The sequence below is a fragment of the Notolabrus celidotus genome, chromosome 17 (assembly GCF_009762535.1).
Source record: "Notolabrus celidotus isolate fNotCel1 chromosome 17, fNotCel1.pri, whole genome shotgun sequence".
Taxonomy (NCBI): Eukaryota; Metazoa; Chordata; class Actinopteri; order Labriformes; family Labridae; genus Notolabrus; species Notolabrus celidotus.
The window spans coordinates 17906736-17927244 of record NC_048288.1 but is presented as its reverse complement, the minus strand read 5'-3'; the positions used below and the strand labels follow the sequence as shown (position 1 = coordinate 17927244).

General features: G+C 40.0%; 1 protein-coding gene across 5 annotated transcripts in view; it reads left to right on the top strand.

Moving 5' to 3' along the window:
* Window positions 1–20509, top strand: part of LOC117828694 (very-long-chain enoyl-CoA reductase) — a 47923-nt gene that overhangs the window by 16296 nt on the left and 11118 nt on the right. The window contains exons 2-4 of one of the 5 annotated variants that reach the window (XM_034705902.1): window positions 13229–13330; window positions 14831–15072; window positions 15182–15248. In XM_034705902.1, coding sequence (XP_034561793.1) covers window positions 15225–15248 — 24 coding nt within the window. In that variant the 5' untranslated portion in view covers window positions 13229–13330; window positions 14831–15072; window positions 15182–15224. Of the gene's footprint in view, window positions 1–12127; window positions 12262–13228; window positions 13331–14830; window positions 15249–20509 lie in introns of all 5 variants that reach the window. The other 4 variants (XM_034705901.1, XM_034705903.1, XM_034705900.1 and 1 more) reach the window with 4 other exon arrangements.

Sequence of the window (20509 nt, the reverse complement as noted above, 5' to 3'; positions counted from 1 at the left end):
ATGCAGGGATAATACAGTAATTTAAAATGTGCCAGTCATCATCACAAGCTTGTTACTTTTCTATTGAGGGAACCATTGATTCATTGTACTAGTTAAAGAATCAGTCACTGATTGCATGAGATGTAACAATAAACTCAAATCAAAAATCCACTCAAAAAGCATGAAAATGATTTTTGTCACTGGGTTTACAACACATTTTTTCCCGAAATTTTTAAGGGTGTCAGTAACCCAGATTATGATTGAGCTTTAGAGAAGAGAGGGACTCATCAAACTGTTTTCTGTGATGCTTTTATTTTTGCATTTTATTGCCTCACACCCATAGACTATATGGACGTAGTATCCGTGACGTCACCCATCTATTCCTGAACTCTGTTTTGAAACAAATCAACGGCGGCAGCCATATTGGAAATGCAGAACTCAACCAGGCATAGTGTGACGTAAAGAGGCAGAGTTTGAACCTCCTAGCCAACAGCTATGTGAAAAAATTCACCCCCCGTACAGTGTGTGCCGATAGAGAGATTAGCTACGTAGAGCCAAGCCGTTTTTTGAACCAGGCTATAAACATGTTTATTAATGCTGCAAAGATCGTCTTTTTTGAATTGGTGTCTATGTGGTTTCCGGTGTTTCTGCAGCCAGCCTCAAGTGGATTCTCGATGAATTGCAGTTTATAACACTTCTGCATGGGCTTCATGGTTTGAGATCGGAGGTTGCCGCTTGCTCACACCAGGACTACTTTATTCCTATTTTGATAACAAATGTGCATTTATTTTGAAAGCACTTAGCGGTGCTGTATGCCATAAAAAAATGTAAAGAAAACGTTGAGAGCCGAAAACTTATTTTAAAGATGCACTTTCATTCCGCTTTTCTGGTTTGGGAATTTAACTTCTGAAAATTGAAGAAAGTGAGTAAAACAGAGGGGTTCAGTGAGACAGGGAACTTGGATGGTGAGTGATACAGACTGCAGCCGTATATGTGAGCTGCTGAAATCCTCTCATTCAGAAAAGTCCTGAAGTACTATTGTTCCAGTCTTAACAACAGGAGTTCGCTGGGTTCATGGGCTCACTGTTTACACACCTGCAGCACCAGGTAACTGAGGATCTCTCCCGCTCTCCAGTAAGCACAGAAGTTTCTCCCCTCTCTCCTTTGGTCCATTGATTCGTTCTCCCTCTGTACACTGTTTGATAAAGGTGTTCTCTTGTGTCCATAGTATACAGCATGTCATCATCCCTGTCAGAACCACTCATTTTTTAGTTTGGTTGCATTCTGTCTCTTTTAAAGCCTGCAGACCTGAACAGCTGATCAGTGCACTGCAGGCAGAGGAACACATCTGCAGGGGCTGGCCAGTCTCAACAAAGGGGCCGAGCTGACTGGCATTCCCTGTGGGTAATACACTTACTAAATTTGAAGATTTCATTTTGAACACAGTTATCAAACTATCTTTTATGGAAGAAACATCTTTGTTCATGGATTAATGTTTAACAGAGTTTCATTTTTGGTCACTGTGCCCACCTCTTTTATTTTTTTCAAATTGAGCTTTGAAGCTTTGGAGGTTTAATATGCCAACGCTGCACTACAGCCCTGTGAAGTGCCATTATTCAGCAGTTGAAAAAATTGTAAAAGCTCAAGTGTGGGCAGTTTTTTTTTCAATCCTAAAATCAGAGGACAGGTCAGGGAGTGACGTTTAAAGTCATTGTTCCTGCTCTGAGCCTGACTGTCGCTGAGTTACTGTTACTGATCGACGGCTCTATCACCCACACACAGATGTTTTATGGTCCCCTCTTCTGAAATGGGCTTTGGGAATTTGGGTGTTTAATTTGTGAAGCAGTGCAGATGATGCTGCTGTAGCAGCTGATATGGAACTATTCCTCTGATACAGTCACACAATGGACTTCAGCTCACATACAGGATGAGAAAAATAGGCTTAAAACACCTCAGTGCTCGATTTTCCTTTTATCAGTTATGTCTTTTTTTGTTGCCTTCTGTCTGACTTTTACTAACAAAAGAAGCATGGTTTGATTTGATTGTAAAAACATATATATATTAAATATATATATATAACCATTTGTAATTGCTTTTTTATATAGTTTTGGTAAAAAGAAGCACTGAAAAATACATCAGAGTTGTATTTAAGCCCAATATTCAGCTATCAAAGACAGATCAGCATCAGTGTTTGTGTTCTCTGATAGGTATAAAACTTGTTGTACAGAACATGGAATGCAGAAAACAATTCTTGGGAGACTCAGAAATGATGTCATTATATATTTTAGTCCAGCAGAGGACACTGATTACAAAGTTAACATCCCCTCAGCACTATCTGTAGCACATGTAGCAAAGCATCACAGCCATGTTGTTAAACTATAACTGGTTTGAAAAATATAATGTTACATTTTCTGTACTGAAGTTATTTGAAATTAGATTCAGAACTTTTCAGAATGTTTTGGTTCAAAATCCGCAGAGATAAAGTGAACTTTCATTACAGCTTTAAAACAAATCACCATATCCACTGCCATAACTGTGATCTCCCCCTCTAAGATATGTATCAGCCCTGAAAATTTCATGTCAGCCTGGTAAAAGTATTCTTCAAAGCAACACTTGGTAGCGAAAGTTGTTTGTGCACTGAGCAGAGACACACACCACAGACACCAGACCATTTGATCCTAAAAAATCTGATTCCAAAGGATACAGATGGATTTTCTTGTAGGATTGTAGGATTTCAGTTTGGGGGTCAGGCTGCAATTTGTTTCAAGGCCTCTTTAAACTTATATATCACCTGTCAGAGCAGGCGCAGCATCTGCCTGGACTGTGATACTGACGTTAGAAGGGAGTTAAACTAATGAAGATGATCATCTCTTTTAACATTTTTTATTGAGTTTTCCATAAACTTCACCATAATACATCTTGTTTGCAGCACACATTGCAGGTAAACTAATACAAAAACATAGAACAGCTGCTGCAGTATCTTGGTTACAGTATTTAAGGTCGCCATTCCCCTCCCATACCCCACTCCAACCCTCCCTTCAACCCTACGGCCTAGATCTTGCATATTTGATCTCATGTGTGGTCAATCCAAGACTGCAAAAATGCCAGACATACATGTGTTGTGATGAGATAATTTTTTTTTTCAACATTGAACATATACTTGAAGCAGTAAGCAAAAGGAGAAGCAAGAAAAAACATTAGTAAAAATAAATAACAATAATACATAAACACACAACAACAAAAAAAAATTGAACTTAAGAAAAAAAAATGGTGTCATCCATCCTTCTACCCTGCTAATGTTCATCTCTATTCAGAGGAATGAAGACAATCATGAGAGGTTTAAGAGACTCTTCAGTGATGCTAATAAGTTAAGTGTCTCTGTAGTGTTGACTCATAGGCTCATATCTGCAGTTAATGTACTGAAACATTTGCTTCATGGTTGTTGTGATGCATATTTCAGTGTTGTTAGCAACCAACGTTAATTCAACTCCTACAGACAGAAGCAGCTGATGGTTTTGTGAATTTTAAAGGGCAATGTTTCTATTTTGTTCATGTGCTTCCAGTAAAATCCAACCGTTAATAATACGTTATAAAAAAAGAATAAGAAAACTCTTCTATCTATCTTTTAATACAGGCACTCAAATTTGCACCAGATTATCAGAGCAGAAGAGGAACGGTGAGAAGAAACTTAACTAACACTAGCACAAAAGTCATTGAACGTTCCATAACCGTGAGTGTCTGCTTCAAACCCACACAAGAATCTGTTCTACTGTGGACCGGACCCACCTGACTGAGCTTTATTGGCAACGTGTGTTTGTGGTTAGAGGAAGGTTGTGATGTCAGTCTTGTAGCTCCACCAGCCAGACAGCTTTTGTGCTTGCCTTGGCTCCAGCAGCGCAACATATCAGCGCCCATTAGGTTCATGTTGGATTCACTTCTCATAATAGGAGGAGGTGTTGGGGCGCTGGTGGCCTAGCGTTCTAAGTGCCCCACATACAGAGGCTATAGTCCTCGTCACAGAGATTGCCAGTTCGACTCCCGACCACTACTATGCACTGCATGTCTTCCCTCCCCACACTTCCTGTCTTCTCTTCAGCTGTCCTATCATAAAGTCAAAAAGCCCCAAAAATATAACTTAAAAATAAATAAATAAATAAAAATAAAAATAGGAGGAGTTGGAAGCACATTGTGCATAATAACATACAGTCAATGAGCTTTACAGTTTATGAAGTTTCACAGTTTAACTCTGTGATCCAGGCATTTTTGAGATAAGAATAGATGAGCTGAGAAATAAATCAATGTACATTAGAAAAAAAGGACTCAATCTTCACCTAATACAATGTAGTAACATTATAAATCCTAACAATCATGTAAATATCAACCATGGAAGTCAAAGATTTGTTCCCCTAATGTTACTCACACCACCCTAAGAAGATGAATTAATAAGTTATCTAACTGAAACCTCTTACAAAAAGTATAAATATTAAGTTTATCCAAACAAATCTATGCAGATTATGTTACTTCATATAGCTCTTGCTCTTTAGACTTTTATTTCTTACATATTAGTGTCAGCAGAGCATAATGGTGGATAAGATAATTATTACAGGGGCACCAGTTGGACTAAGCGTGCACACCAAGCAGCAACCTCCAGTCTCAATAGATGAAGCCCATGTGGAAGTGTTATAAACTGAAATTCATCGAGAATCCGCTTGAGGCTGGCTGCAGAAACACCAGAAACCACAAACACACCAATTAAAAAAAGACGATCTTTGCAGCATTAATAAACATGTTTTTACAGCCTGGTTCAAAAAACGTCTTGGCTCTACGAAGCTAATCTCTCACACTGTACGGGGGTGAATTTTTTTCTAACTCGATGGTTCAGAAGATATTAAGATTACGAGTTTTTGCCCAAATCAGGACATGACTGACTTGACTCCCGGACAGGAACACATAGCTGTTGGCTAGGAGTCTCAAACCCTGCCTCTTTACGTCACACTCTGCCTGGTGAGTTCCGCATTTCCGATATTGCTGCCGCCATCGATTGGCTTGAAAACAGCGCTCAGGAACAGATGGGTGACGTCACGGATACTATGTCCATATTTTATACAGTCTGTGGTGCACACACAGAGCCTGTAGTTCTCGTCACAGCGTTTGCTGGTTTTCACTCACAGCTAAGACCCTTTGCTCCATGATGTCCCCCCGCTCTCTGCCCCACACATGTCCTGTCTCTCTTCATGTCTTATCAATAAAGGAAAAAATGCCAAAAAACATAACTATATGTTTTAAAAATCCCCCAGATGTTGCTGTCTGAAGCTTCAAAGCTTTGACTCTTTTTCAGCACAAAAAAGGAAGCTTATACAACAAATAGGAAAACTTCATGAGACTTCATCTGCTCATCACTTAGCTTGAAGACTTATTCTGTCAGTTTGGCAGCAAAGGGATTTTGATTAAGGTCATTTCACCAAATTGTAATTACTCTCTTTTAAAAGACATGTTTACTTTGACAAAATTTAAATGAAAGCCTCTTTTGCCTTGGCATGTACATTGGTGGAACATATCTTTTGTGGGAGCCGCCTACTGTATATGTCTCTTTACTGAGGAATTGGAGGGAAAAGAAATGCAAACAAAAGCATTGAAATCAGTACACTGCATGTTATAGCCCTTACAAAAACCCTAGGCTCAAAAGTAAAGACCAAAACATGTGAAAGGGAGCTACACAGGAGGAAAAGATAAAGGTGTGGATGTGGCTAAGTAGTGGAGTCTGTTGTGTCTCATTCGAAAGGTTGGAGGCTTGATCCAAGATCTGCTTTCCACATACTGAAGGGACCTTGGAAAGACACGTAAACCCAAAGCTGTGCCAGCGGTGTGTGAATGGGATCAGTTGATACTGATGGGAGCTTTACATAACAGCATCTGCCATTGGTGTTTGAATGTGACGTGAAATGGGGTGCAGCTCGCTCGGCTGGAAGCAAAGCTTCCACAAAAACTCCTCCCCCTGGTGGCAGGCTGCAGTATAGGTCAAAAACTGTGTCTCCCCCATTCATTTGAATGGGGCTGCAGTCAAATTTTAAAAAATAAATACACGTCGTACGAATGTTTTTCACATCCATATGCTGTGGTGATATGTAGTTATTATTGGACTGTTTTGTGTTCAAGACCTAACGAAAGTTTCTTTTATGTTACTTATCAGAGGTTAAAAAAACGGTGTTTTACTTCCGGGTTTGCTTTGATTGACAGCTGCCGTAGAGGCTCTGGCTGCAGAAAAATTTACAAGATGGCAGCGTTCAGGGACAGGGTTTTTTGGCTTCAAAACCGTTCAATGGGAAAAGGCGGACCGACGTTGTCCATTTTATTTACAGTCTATGGGTGTGAATGAGATTTGAGGGTTCAGGAGACAAGATAAAGTGCCATCCATTTCCATATAAAATACAGTCCATTTAACCCACAAGCTTTATTTAAAGAAATTAAACCACAAAATGTTCAAAAACAATAAACAAAACAAGGAAAACCAAAGGGACTGGAGACCTCAGCCAAAATAACCAAAGAATGGAAGGCCGGCAAACTTTGACCGTCCCTCCTGAACTAAGAACCAAATTCTTTAGCCCAAATTTAAACAAGAAACTAAAAAAACAAAATCCAACTATCTCAAACCTGTAAGGAAAAAAAGCAGCTTGGAGAGGAACAGAAAGGTTTGGAGGTAACAAACAAAAATGGTGTGCAGGAGAGGGAGGGGCTGAGCTGCACGCAACACTCCAGCAATTCGACTTACAACCTTCTCATGCATACAGAATGATAATACTTATAAATACTATCAAAGATAAGGGGGCCGGAAAATAAATAATAATATGAAAATAAACTTTGACTATTCAAGTGTCATTTATCTTCTTTAAACTTGATATAACAGCTTACGAGGAAATGCATCTGGAGAGGTGATCAACTGCACAGCATTATTACCTGATTAGTTGAAGTGTTACCTGCTGCAGGAATACTTACACTGCATGTGCTTTACTTTCAATTCACTGTGCTCCATGTAAACATAAAGCAAAAATAAAAGGTCAGCCTCCCTCCTGAGCCACACACTTCAACACAAACCTGAACATGTGAAAGACGATCAAAGAGAAACACAGAGAGAGAAACACATTTAAGAGACACCTGGTCAATCCAGTTCTGGCTCATCATCTCCCCCTACTGGACAAACACAACATGTATGAGTGCATATGATCACACAGTGTGCAGCAGACCATACTGGACTAATATAAAGTCTGTAGATTAGTTTACAGATTGTAATTTGCAGCCAGCACTCTGCACCGAGAGGCTGAGCTGTGTAACTGTTGGACTATAAAATTAATAAATAATTGATGTAAAGCGTGCCCAAGTTTTAATGCACAGCAGACTTCTTATACACCAGACTCATTTGTATTCCGGTGCACGTCTTCGTCACCTTTCAAGCGCCGACATGAGAGGCTCACATGGGGACCAGATGGGAGAGCGACTGCAGGGCCTCCAACCCTCCACGTCACAAGATGAGTGGACAGAGCTTCAGTTTAGATGTGGGTGAGAGAAAATATCATCCCAGGGGACTGTTTGAGAATTATTAAGAGGCAGCAGGGCAAGGCAGAGAAAAGTCTTTAATCAAGTGAAATGTATATTTTATTCCAGCTTCTTTTGCAGCCTTATGATAGTGGTAAATAATTCATTCAGCACTGTCTTCATTGTGTCAGGGTTTTCTGCCAGTGTTCATACAGTTAGGATGCACATACCAGCTCAAAAATGAGACACGTGATTACAACAACTTTAACCTATTTAACACGATCATTTTGGTATGTTGTGTTGCAGTTTATAGAGCCAAAGAGAAACGTCGAGCAAACATAAATGGACGCTGGGTGAGATTCAGTCCAGCTAGTTCAAATGCTTCTGCTCCTCTCTTGACTGAATCGAGGGAACACATCCCACCTGTGCTGCCCTCCCTGCAGCTGCTGCCTGTCTGTGACAGGATCCATTCTAAAAGTCTGTTGTTGTTGTTGTTGTTGGCTTTTAAAGCTCTTGACGGATTGGCACTACCTGACCAAACTTCTCCACATTCATACTCCAGCTAGAGCACTGAGGTCAACCAATCAGCTTCTAAGTGGGGCTGACACTAGGACTTGAAACCACAGACTATAAAACATGGACATAGTTTCAGTGACTTCATCCAGGAGATATGAAGCAGAACAGTGGCTACATTTATATGAGACTTTTAATTCCTCTTTAATTCAGAATAAAAATTAAATCCTCTTTAAAAAGATTAAAAATGACCTTGTAAACACCTAATTCCGAATGAAAATGACCATTCCGAATTAAACTTAAATCCCAAGTAAGTGTGTGGTTTATTCTGATTTTAAATCCGAATTGAATAATTCCTCGATCATGTATACGTTCATTCCGCTTTATATTAATTCCTGTCATTCTGCGCATGGTCATTCCCTTGTCCTGTCGTGATGGCGCACATATTCCATGCTGGTGGGCACATATTCCAGGATGGCCGCCTGAAGCAAGCATTGGACTCGAGCCAAGACTATTTATTTCATAGGAGCCTTAGAAGAAATGGATATCATGAAAAGAGTTGATGGACGGAAGCATAAAAATGTGGACCTTTTTAAAGCTGTAGCGTCCAAGTTAATTGAGGCACTTGTCACTTGTGTGGTCTTCCATGTTGTAACCGAAAATAAAAGAAGCAGGAAATAACTTGAGTCTGTTTTCTTCCGGTAGACGTAAATACATCACTAGCGCCCCTGTCCAATCAGAACCCTTCCCAACCCCCAGACCTTAAGCGGAATTGAATAAAGACAATTAATCTTGTTTTCCATGTCAACCTCAAATCGGAATTACTATTTCCATGTAAACGCGAAGGAGAATACTTTAATTCTGAATTAAAAAACATCATGTAATCGCTGCCCTCATTGGAAAATGCTGACTTCACCTAACTTTAGCCCCACCAAAAATGAAAACAGCTACAATGCACCAACCTGTCAGTCAAACCAGCAACACTTCTAATGATGCAAATCTGTGCATAACTTCTAGTCTTTGAAACAATTGAGTTGTTAAAAAAAATCCCTTGTACAGAGTGTATGAATAAAGAAAGGAGCTATTTCACATTTCACATTGGCTTCATTTTTCAACACCAAAGGTTGCTGCTTAAATGAGGGGCCATAGAACCCATCCTCCACTCCCCTGTGAAACAGCTGAACACTTCTTATAAGATCCACCCCACTCTTAAACATTTTAAATTGCTTTTTAAGACTCAAGCATGCCCTCCCATAAAGATGAAAACATTATCCAAACTGTTTGTACCTTTGTTATTATGATGCATGGTGTACTGTTGTTTTCTTGTTCTACCTTTTTAACTCTGTAAAGCACTTTGGAGAACCCTGGTTGTTTTTAAATGCGCTACATAAATAAAGCTGACTTAACTTGACAACTCACTTGTAGCTTTGTATTAAAACCGACCTGTAGGTATTCTTTCATATTTAAGGTTTGAACTGAGCCAGGTCGTACTGCAACAATAGAATCATATCCATGCAACAACCGGCAGTGTTGAAAAATGAAGCTGATGCAGAGGTTAAAAAAACTGTAGCTGAAGCTGTCTCCAAAAGCCAAGGAATCCCTGTTAGGTCCAATATTAAACAGCCCATGTTTATATATATATAGCTCATTTATTGACACAGTATGGATTTTTTTTATAATGCGTCTATTAGGGGAATATATAGAGTGAGAGGCAAACACATTTGCATAATTAGGAACGTAGGTGGTTTGACTGACAGGTGGACACACTGTAGCTGTTTGCCAAGTGGCTAAATTCCCGCCTCAGCGCCACTTCTCTGCTTGTGACCAAGCGTCAACCTCCGGTCTCAAACTATGAAGCCCATGCAGAAGTGTTATAAACTGCAATTCATCGAGTGTCCACTAGAGGCTGGCTGCAGAAACACCGGAAACCACATAGACACCAATTCAAAAGGACAATCTTTACAGCATTAATAAACATGTTTACAGCCTGGTTCAAAAAACGGCTCTATGTAGCTAATTTCTCTAACGGCACACACTGTACGAGGGGTGAATTTTTTTCTAACGCGACAGTTCAGAAGATATTAGGTTTAGGAGTTTTTGCCCAAATAAGGACATGACTGACGTTACACCCAGACAGGAACACATAGCTGTTGGCAAGGAGGCTCAAACTCCGCCTCTTTACGTCACACTATGCCTGGTTGAGCTACATTTCCAATATGGCTGCCACCGTCGATTGGCTTCAAAACAGCGCTCAGGAACAGATGGGTGACGTCACGGATACTACGTCCATTATTTACACGTCTGATTAAAAGTTAGGATGAGTCAGCATTTCCAGCATGGTGCCAGCCATCATTGGACTTCAACAAGTGTCTACAGAAACCAATAAGTGACATCACAGCGACTTCATCCATGTTTTATACAAGCTATGATCATATCACATCCAAATGTTTTATGATGGAAGTAAACCCAGCTGCAGTTGTTTCCTATTACTACTCGGGGGTATTAGAAAAGTTCTTCATTGACGTTTCTGGGTGATAAATGAAAACACTGAGGACCACACACTGTCACGTCATGTGTGAAGTGCCTAAACAACAAACAGCATGTTCACAGAGAGCTTTAGATCTTTGCAGGGAGTGTAGAAGGACACACTCACACATGTACAAATGCAAATTGACAGACACAGACACCCTGCAGTGTGACTACACATTCAGCCACCGTCTTTAACTCCTGTCCATCCAAACTCCATCTCACAACACCAGCCTGTGAGGGTTTCTCATTAAGAGGACCGACAACAACAAAAAATGCTCCCAAACTACAAATTCCTGCAGACACCATCGAGGGTGAGGGCTGCAGACTGACTGAAAAATCAATAATGACACTGCAAACTAGCAGACAACACAGCAGCTCTGATTCAGACTCAAACTTTAGATCATGGGCAGATACTGGAGGCACTGGGCTTCAAACTTCAGCTAATTACAATTTTCAAATCCTCACTTTACCAACATTCTAAATATTAAGAGAGCACACAATTCTAATATCTGGGTCAAATATAAAACGTGACCTTTTTATTTTCCTTATTTTCCCTGATGGTCAAAAACATTTTGTCACACTCTTTAGATTTTAGTTTTTGCAGAAGCTAACCTAAATTAACTTGTACTTCTTTATTAGCTCTGTGTTTGAGGTTTGGATGTGTGTTGTACAGCAGTGTGTGATAACCAGTGTTACTGACCGGACTGACCAGCAGAGGACAGTGTCATCTCGTATGGAGGAAGCCAAAGAGGCTGCAGGATTTTGTGTGTGTGCTGAATCCTGGACTCCTGAAGACATATTTCGATTAATTAAACAAGAGTTAGCACAGAAATCTTTGTAGGACATATTAGTAATACATATATCATACACACATTTCTAATAGGAACATTATAGAGGAATCTTAACAGTTTTAAGTCAGTCCAAATAACTGAATTGATCCTCCAAATCCACAGAAAGCTGCTGCAGTCAACAAAACACTGTAAATTATTAAACAGTTACATTTAAAGCATACCTATCAAATAAAGAAATGTGTGATTCTTTTACCGATTGATATTAACTTTTAAAATAATAATTCCCTGATCTTTAATACCAGGAGAGGTTGACTGACAATATAAAATATGAACGTGTGCATTAAAGGATTCAGATTGCTACTCAAACTCTGATATATTTTAGCACTTTCCATCATTAGAGCACTGCAAATGTGTCTTTTGACCTCTTGTAGGAGAAAATCTTTCCTGCTATTACTCTAATGTGAAGAAACATGACTATTTTTAGGTTACACATTCGGAATGATTCTCAAACTCTGCAGAATAACTCCAGAGAGAAGTTATTTACTGCTGACGGCTATTTTTTGGGAAAGTATTTCTGCCTTTTGAAACTCAGTTTTAGGGTAAGGCTGCATACAGGGATTGAAATATTTATGCCTTTGTTTTAACATCAAAATGTCAACACTGAGGTATCCAGGGAGCTCTTGTCTATATCCTGACTGTGCATAAAAGACTGTACATATGCTGAAGTGTTTACATTGAACCAAACATGTCCCCTCTCGTCTCTCTCTGTCTCATTCCTCTCCGAGATCCGCTGGTTTACATTCGCCCGAGGCCTTCAGGGTCTGTATCTCCCTGTTCTCCACAAATTGAATCCCTTCAGGCAGCAGAGTGACTGCACGCTCAACCTGAAGAGGACGAGTGGGGAAAAAAACACAGCTGAGTAAGCAAGTCTGAAAGACAAGAGGTCAAAACAGGCTAAAAGAAAAGAAAACTCAATACACGGAAGAAAACAGAAAATGTAACTGAGAGACATTTCTCAGTGTGACAGAGCAAACTGCTCCTCCTCTGTTAAATCACAAACATTCAGTTATTTATTTATTTATTTACTTATTGTAGCCAAGGCCTTTCTGAAGCACCACATTTTTTTAGTTGTTTAAATTGATATAAAAATTCCGACCAAACAACGAGTTTAGCATGATGTCTTTAACATGGCTAGTCAGAGGATTGCAGTTGGTGAATGACGTCAAATTGGTCTGCCAAGTGAAGCTAACACTAGAAGAGCTAGCACCACCAGCCTTCAGTCCCCCTTGCAGGATAACATTAGCATGTCTGTGCAACATTTTAAAAGTTGTCTTCTTGTCCTCTTGAGCAGGGGTTCCCAAAGTGTGGGTTGGGGCACCCTGGGGGGTTGTGAGATACAAATGGGGGGTCGTGAGATTGTCTTCCAGAATGTTTATTTTTTTATAATTGTCTAAAAATAGTCAATTTTACCCATTATAGTAAAAAAATATGTAATGAGTTTTCTGCCTTTCTTTTTGCCAGATGACTCCTAAGTTTAGGGTTAGTGAACAGTTAATTATCAAAAGCATCAGTAGCAGTAGGTTCATTCATAACAGCACATGAAACACAGACACATGCTCATATAGGTAGGTTAATTTTCTGCTGACCAGCAAAATGAAGCCACATTAAATCACTTTGAGGAACAGTGGGGGTCGCAAGTCTGTGGCTCCTGTATTTTGGGGGTTGCGAGTCATTGGCCCTTATGTTTTGGGGGTCGCGGGCCGAAAAGGTTTGGGAACCCCTGCTCTTGAGGACAGAACTGACAAAGCTTGACTTTTCGTTTTTACTCATTTTCACCATGATGTTGTTATTTCAGCAAACTTAAGACTTGTTTATTTCTTTGTCAGGTTCATGCCACTGAAGTAAGTCAGACAGAGGCCTCTGTGAAACTTAATATTTACAGTGAAACTGAGACCCACCACAAACAGATGACTGAGCGTTCCTCTGGGGTATGTAATGAACCAAGAAATGACTGTTTATTTTGCAGATATATCTGTAGGGTAGAATTTGCTTCACATGGTGCTAATAGTAATGTAGCTAACAGGCCATTCATTTGAGTACTCTGTAGGATGCCAGAGCCAGAAAGCAGCTCATTGCTCTTCAGAAAGCTTCCACCCAGCTGCAGGTTCTGCTCTATCAGCACCAGAACCACCACACACCTGTTTGTTGGTCATTAACTGTCCTCTACAAACCATCCCAGTCACCTGTGTCCCTACAGAGGCAACCATCCTTCAAGGACTGTGCAGCAAACTAAGCAGAAGTGCAGCTTTAGTTTTAACACTTAACTTGCACTTACAACAATGTCAATAAGTCAATGCAGCATAATGCAGCTTACTTTATATTCTTAACTTGTTTCTTTCTCTTGTAATCAATCATGTTGCTTTAACCTAACCCTGAACTTTTGACCTTTCTGGTTTTACCTTGCTGTATCGAGTCAACCTACCTGGAGGTTTACTGTAGATTCAATATTTTCTACACATGCAAAACAGCTCCAGAAATGTAACTTTCAAAAGTACATCACAATTTTTTTTTTCAGTGAAAGCATAACAACTTAAAAAGTAAAGGATATACATTGCAAAAAAGCTGAAAGTAAACTCTGTAAAGAAACCACATACTGCTAGTGTTAAGCATCGTCAGAGCTGCTGTAAACAATCCAACTGTGAATGCATGCTCACAAAGTAAACAGCAATCCTCTGCACAAGAACACACAACAGAAATAAAACTAGCACAGGAGCAGATTTCTGGAATAAAAGAGAATGTTTCTTATCAAACCTGAGTTATAAAAAGCGTTCTCCATTCACTTTTGGCTTTTTTTTTTTAAAGAAAACAGCTGCAAGAAGCCAATCTCCTCCTTTTCTCCATGAAAAGTCACTTCTGGCAGTAGAAAACAACATGGCAGCACCCAAACACCAAATTCTAGGCTTCATATACCAAGTCTGAGACACACTGGGGGCAAAGCAGTGTCTTCATGCATGCCCCCTTCCTCAGACTGTCACAGAGTTTCCTTCACGTTAACTCCCTACAGACCTTTCTCAAACCACTCCCGACAATGCACTTGCTGAAAATATGAAAACTCCAGTATCAGTAATTAGGAGAGATTATCAAACAAGAAACTTTTAGCATTGCCGTTGTTGCAATCAGAAGTTAACTTAATAGGACATGAGGGATGACATTCACTTTTCAAATTACTCCCTTACGTCCTCTTTGCCCTCTCACATGGAGGGTTGGCCAACGTTTTGAATATATTCACGATCTAATTAACCCTGTTTCAGTCTTGAAAATGAATTGTGTCTTTATGAAGTGTTGAATACTTACAGGGACTACTCCATTAAACCCCTGTTTTCACAATTTCTGAGTAAAATTTTCTAGAAGGGATTTGAAAAGTTATATATGTCATCCTATGTGTTTTACTTTTTTCCTATATTCTCCTTCATCCTTGTTCTTTCCAGCTGCCTCACTCTCAGGTGGGAATGTGCTTACCTGAGGCAAGTCAGACTCTGCCAAGTGCTCCTCTCCAAAGATACTGAAAGAAAAGAGACGACGTGAGAAGAAGGAGGAAGGAAAGGCAGGAGGGAGGGAGTGTGAAGGGTTTGTGGAGAGCCTTTGAGTGACTCTGTGTCCCAGCACTGTCTCTGTGAGGAGAGAGAGAGGGAGAGAGAGAGAGAGAGAAGGAGGCTGGGAGGAATAAAGGGTCAGTCCAGGGAGCGTCCTGGAAAGGAGAGGAACTGCTCCTTTATGTGTGAGCGTATAAGAAAAAGGGATGAGTGTGTGTGTTTTGTTGACTTTCCCTGATGTTTAAGGTTACTGGATTTGACCCAGAGGACTCAGTGATAACCCACCACCATGAGCCGGACCACCTTCTTTGAGGTAAGTCTCGTGTGCAGTATCAAGCTTCAGGATTTCAATGAATCATTGTTATTTAATGATGACGAGCTGAATGTTTTGGATTTCTTTGTTTCACAAGGCCTCTCTTGAGTGAGAGACCAACTTCTAGCATTATTTAATACATTGTTCAGTCTGAGTCAAACATTTCTTCTTTGTTGTTTTAATGGTTTTGACTCTTACAAACATCTTCAGGAACTTATTTTGGAAAAACTGCAAACCCTATGTCTGCTCAGATCATCCTTTGTGAAAATAAAAATAGTATTTCGAAAGCATGAAAGTGAATGAATGTTTAAAAATCAAATAATCAGGACATTTTTACCAGGAAATCTAAAGAACTACATCTATGCCGTTTTGAAATTACTGTCAGTCTGATGTTGGGGTGATTTTCTCAGCAGCCTCATTAAAACTCAACATTATGGCTTCCTGACTTTTAAAAGACTGCAGAAGTTCCTCTGAAGTGTCAGCAGGGATTATAAAGTCCAAGTTTCAGCCTCAGAATAAAAACCAAACTGCTCCGGAGCCCTTTCATGATTTTCCTCTTTGCCCTCAGCCTCGTCACACAGGCCTGATGAGCTCTAATGAAGAGGCAGACGAGTAATTCTCTGTAAGTGCAGCAGGCCTATGAACTCAGGATAATTTACAGCATGCTCTGGGACCTGAGCCATGCTTTCACTATATCTGTTACAGAACGGCTGCAGGCAGAGAGCAAATATTTAGATGGTTAATGAGAAAAGTACAGTTCTTCACATTTGGAAGTTTAAATATGTAAAATTGACTGTTAGATGTCCAAATGCTAAATATGAAGCTACAGCCAACAGCTTGTTACAATGGGAAACAACCTGCTAACAAAATGCTGGTAACTGTGTGGACACCAGCAAAGCCAATTAGACCTGCTTAGAAAGTATACTCCTTTATCTGACTCTCTTACATGCACCCTATAAACTTTTAATCTTTAATCTTATAGAGAACAGCCTACATATTTGCTGTAAATATCGAAGTACTGCCTCAGCATTTCCCCTCCAGCACTACAGCAGGATTAGCACTTTGTTCACTTTTATGACCTGTGTCTACTAACAGCGTTTCTTCTGTGCTGGCTGTATTCAGATCTCAAAGTTAGAGCGCTTCTCACCACCACTTCCTGGCATTAGGTTGTCTTGCAGCACTTTTCTTGGTAGTGAAGTCAGTTTGAAATTGCTCTGCTTCATATTGCTTTTAAGAAAACTTTAGAAAAAAAATGAAGTATTTGTGTTCTGGCGTTCGGAGTAGCTCTGCACCTGAGAAACTGAACCTTGAAGCGAGTAAAAGACTGGGAGAGTATCATTGTCTGGTTTAGGGATGCACCGATCCCACTTTTTAGGTCCCGATACCGATCTTGATACCTGGGCTTTGGTATCTGCCAATACCGATACTAGCCAATCCGATCCTGGTATTGATTTAAAAATCTGTATTCCTTAATGTGGGGAATCATGTTTTGGCAACTTCAAGGTCTTCTGACCTTGTCAGAACAATTAAATCCAAAAACCTGTCCGTTTTTTCACACTTTGAATCCATTAATAGAAGGTTTCTTGCTTCTTTGCAGTCAGCTACAGCTGACGTACACTTCCTCCTTTGGGCTTCCATAATATTTTTCAGCGAGACCGCCATCCGTCGAAACATTAGCGCTGCAGATGTTGCAAGTTTCCAGTGAAGTTGTTAGCAAAAGAAGCGTGACATGCCCCTAAACTGCAGAGCCTCTGTAGTTATCCTCCATCATGCTCCACCAGGCAAAAATGCACAGACCAGCTGGCGCTGATGACGTAGGAGACGCACGTGGCTGTTGTAAACACAGAAAAGCATAGGACTGAGATGAATAGATCTGCCATATGAATCAGCACTATATATCGGCCCCTTGTCACCGATATTCAATCTAGCTTTTTGAGTCCGATCTAGCCGATATCCGATACCACGATCGGATCGGTGCATCCCTAGTCTGGTTAAAGAGTGGCGTGCGGATGAGCCTCGTTTCAGACTCAAAGGGTCTGATTTGAGATTGTCTTTGTTTTTGACAAAGTTGATATTGGAAGTCCCACCCCTTCTTGATTTTGATCGGTGACTTAGAAATGTGAAGCAGTGTTTAGTATAACTACTTTTAACCCTACTGTTATGTTGCAGGTCAAATTGACCCTTTTTAAAGTTCAAAAATTAAAAAAAAATGGTTAAAAATATTTTTTCGGTATGAAACTTCATCTGCTTGGCTTAATAGGTGAAACCAACATATAAAATGAAAATGGTTAATTTAACATATTTGCAACCCCACCTGCATGTTTATAGATATACTGTTTTTGGGTCAATTTGACCCGGCAGTCAAAGTGGAGGCTAAAAGGGGTCAGAAGTGTCAAATACTAATTGTTTCTTTGCAACTGTGTGACATATTTCAACCCACTCATACACACACATGCTCTCTCACACACACACACCCTTTTAACATGAATTTTCATTAAAGACAACTGAGATATCCTCATTATACCATGATCTGTGAAAATTAAAGAACACCATTGCACTAAATACTGATTCAAGTGGTTAGTAATGGACTTAATAATGAGATTAAAAAAATGTTTATTGGGATTTTTTGGGGTTCTGACACTTTTGGATAATTAAATATGCCCCGCGTTGAAATTGACCCAGGAACAATATTGCTGTTCCTGAGAAACGAACATAACAGGAGGGTTAACAGAGAATGCTGACACTCTGCAAAAAAGGAACAAATAATGGCGAGAGTGATTTGTTTTTAGGATACTGAACTACATTACTATTGTGTTGAAAATAGGCTCTGCTAGTGCAAAAAAAAAATCACAGCACAGCTCCTCTGCAGAGTCACAAACAAAAACTAGAGAGCTTGACTCAAATCTTTGCAATTTAAATTCAGGTAAGACCAACCTTTCCCCGTGTGGCCTATCCTTCTCACGTCCGAGGTCTGAAGGTATGTTACCGCCAAAAGTAGGTTATGGATCTTTTCTTTTTTTTAAAAAAAGTAAACGATCCCTGCTTTCCATTACAGTCTGCATTTCCCCCGAGCTCTTTGAGAATTAGATACAGAAGTCAGCTGATCTGTGAGAAAGTTGAGGGGAGTGAAATAGTTCCCTCTTCTCTCGAAGTTCACTTTTGAGGAATCACAGTCAAAGTACTGTTAAGAGTAGCTTTTCATCGAACATTACAGAGCATTCAGCCTCAAGCAAGGTGATGGTTATTCCACTTGCCAAGCTCCCACAGTGCTGATAATCTAAGTCATTGTTTTAAATTCTACATTAAGGCAAAATGAAGTTAAGAGCTGACATTTTATGACCTGTAACCATTAGGAAGATGTTTCTCTAATGTTATTTTAGGATGTGCAGGGAGGGAAAGTAATCTCAGACAAGTTTGTGTCACCGTAGAGCAGAAAGGACAACAACTGAAGCCTGGCAGCCGCATTTAGCTAATCAGCTTCAACATCATGCTCAATGTTCGAACTAATGATCTTGAGGTTCAGGATCAGCCATTACACTCATCAGCTCTCACAGCAAGAGGAGTCATTACAGTCTAGAAACCTCCTCAGTTAGTATCCATTACTTTGGATATTAAAGGCAGGTGTGATGTAAAAAAAACTTTGATATCAAACTCAGAGTTAAAGAAAAAAACATCTTACAACAAGAGAAGAATTATTCATTGGTAAACCACACACTTACACACAAAGCTCTCTGCAGCTCTCTCAAGCACAGGCACATGTTCTTTCTGACCTGTGCTGTCAGCAAAGCCCGGTATTCCCCTGGGAGGACCACAGTGTCTGATAATCAGATTTACAAGGGCACAGCACATCCGAGTGTGCACCGTTTTACAACACACGGCCCTAATGACGCCTGCGATGCTCTCTGTGAACATGCAGATGCATCAACATGTGCCCCGAGAATACAGCTGGGGAGGTTAGCAGATGGAAGGCAAAACAAACCAATCTCCCAGGATGCACTTCACCGAGACGTCAGCAGGCATAGGGCTCGTATTCTGCCGAGCATGAACAGAACCTGCACAAAGACACAACATGAAATACTCCTTCCTACCTTACATCAGGGACTCTTAAGTGTATTTCAAAGCTCTTTTACTTTGAAAATCTCACTCTTTGCTTCAGAAGAGTGCTGATAAAAAGCAGACAATTGTGCAATGACCATTAGGACAACAATTCTGCAACAGCTCAAGCTATCTGCTTTAGCTTTTTTCTTTTGCAGATCATTTTGTAGTTTGGTGTTTTTGGATTTGCATTGTTGTACTTGCAGTGCGTTGTTTGGCTTTCTAAAACTTTTTTTTGTCTTTTGTTGCATTTTTCTGCAGGTAGTGTTTTTTTTTTTAAATCTTTTGAACATTTTAACAGACAATATCAAGTTGCTTTGAATAATAAGGTATAGGAATACAGCAATGACTTAAACTCCCCCCCACCCACCCAGTTCAGGTCCAAACTGTACGGAGGCTGGTGGACACACACTACACACACAGGTACACAACAGGGTGCATAAAAAAACGATTTACAAGCAAGCAGAAGATGCAGCAGTTGAATGAGAAGAGTGGAAAGAGGAGTAAGGTGAACTACTCTTCATCAACATCAATCAATCAATCAAGATTTATTTATATAGCAAATTTCATACAAATCAAATGCAATAGGAATTAGAGTAAGGGATTTTGCAAATGTCAGAAAAGGATTCCTTATATTTTGAAATGTTATAGAGGAGTTTCTCAAGGAGAATCTGAGTTTTTCAAGCTTAAGGTTGCAGAGGACTTCTCTGATCCAGCGATCATATGATGGGGGGCAAGCTAGTTTCCAGTCAAACAGGATCAGGCGCCGAGCTAACAAAGTAGTGAAAGCAAGAGCTCGTTTCATCGCAACATGCAGGTAGTGTTTTTGAATTGGCATCATTCTTGAATTTGCTGTACATTTCTCCTTATGAAGACAGTTGGGGTTGTTGCAGATGACTTGCCACCGTACACATGTGTAAAGAACAAAAAAGAAAGGAAAGTGTTTTCTGTTGTAGATGTGGTTTATCGTGAAGGTGAAGGTGCTGCTGACTCAAAGACAAAATTTAATCTTATTTTCAACAAGATCAAATAACTTTGCAAATGTGTGTTTCTGCAATACAAACAGCAGATGGCACATGCATAGAGCTCCATCTCTCTCTCTCTCTCTCTCTCTCTCTCTCTCTCTCTCTCTGCATGTGCACTCAGCAGATCTTTGGGTATCCATT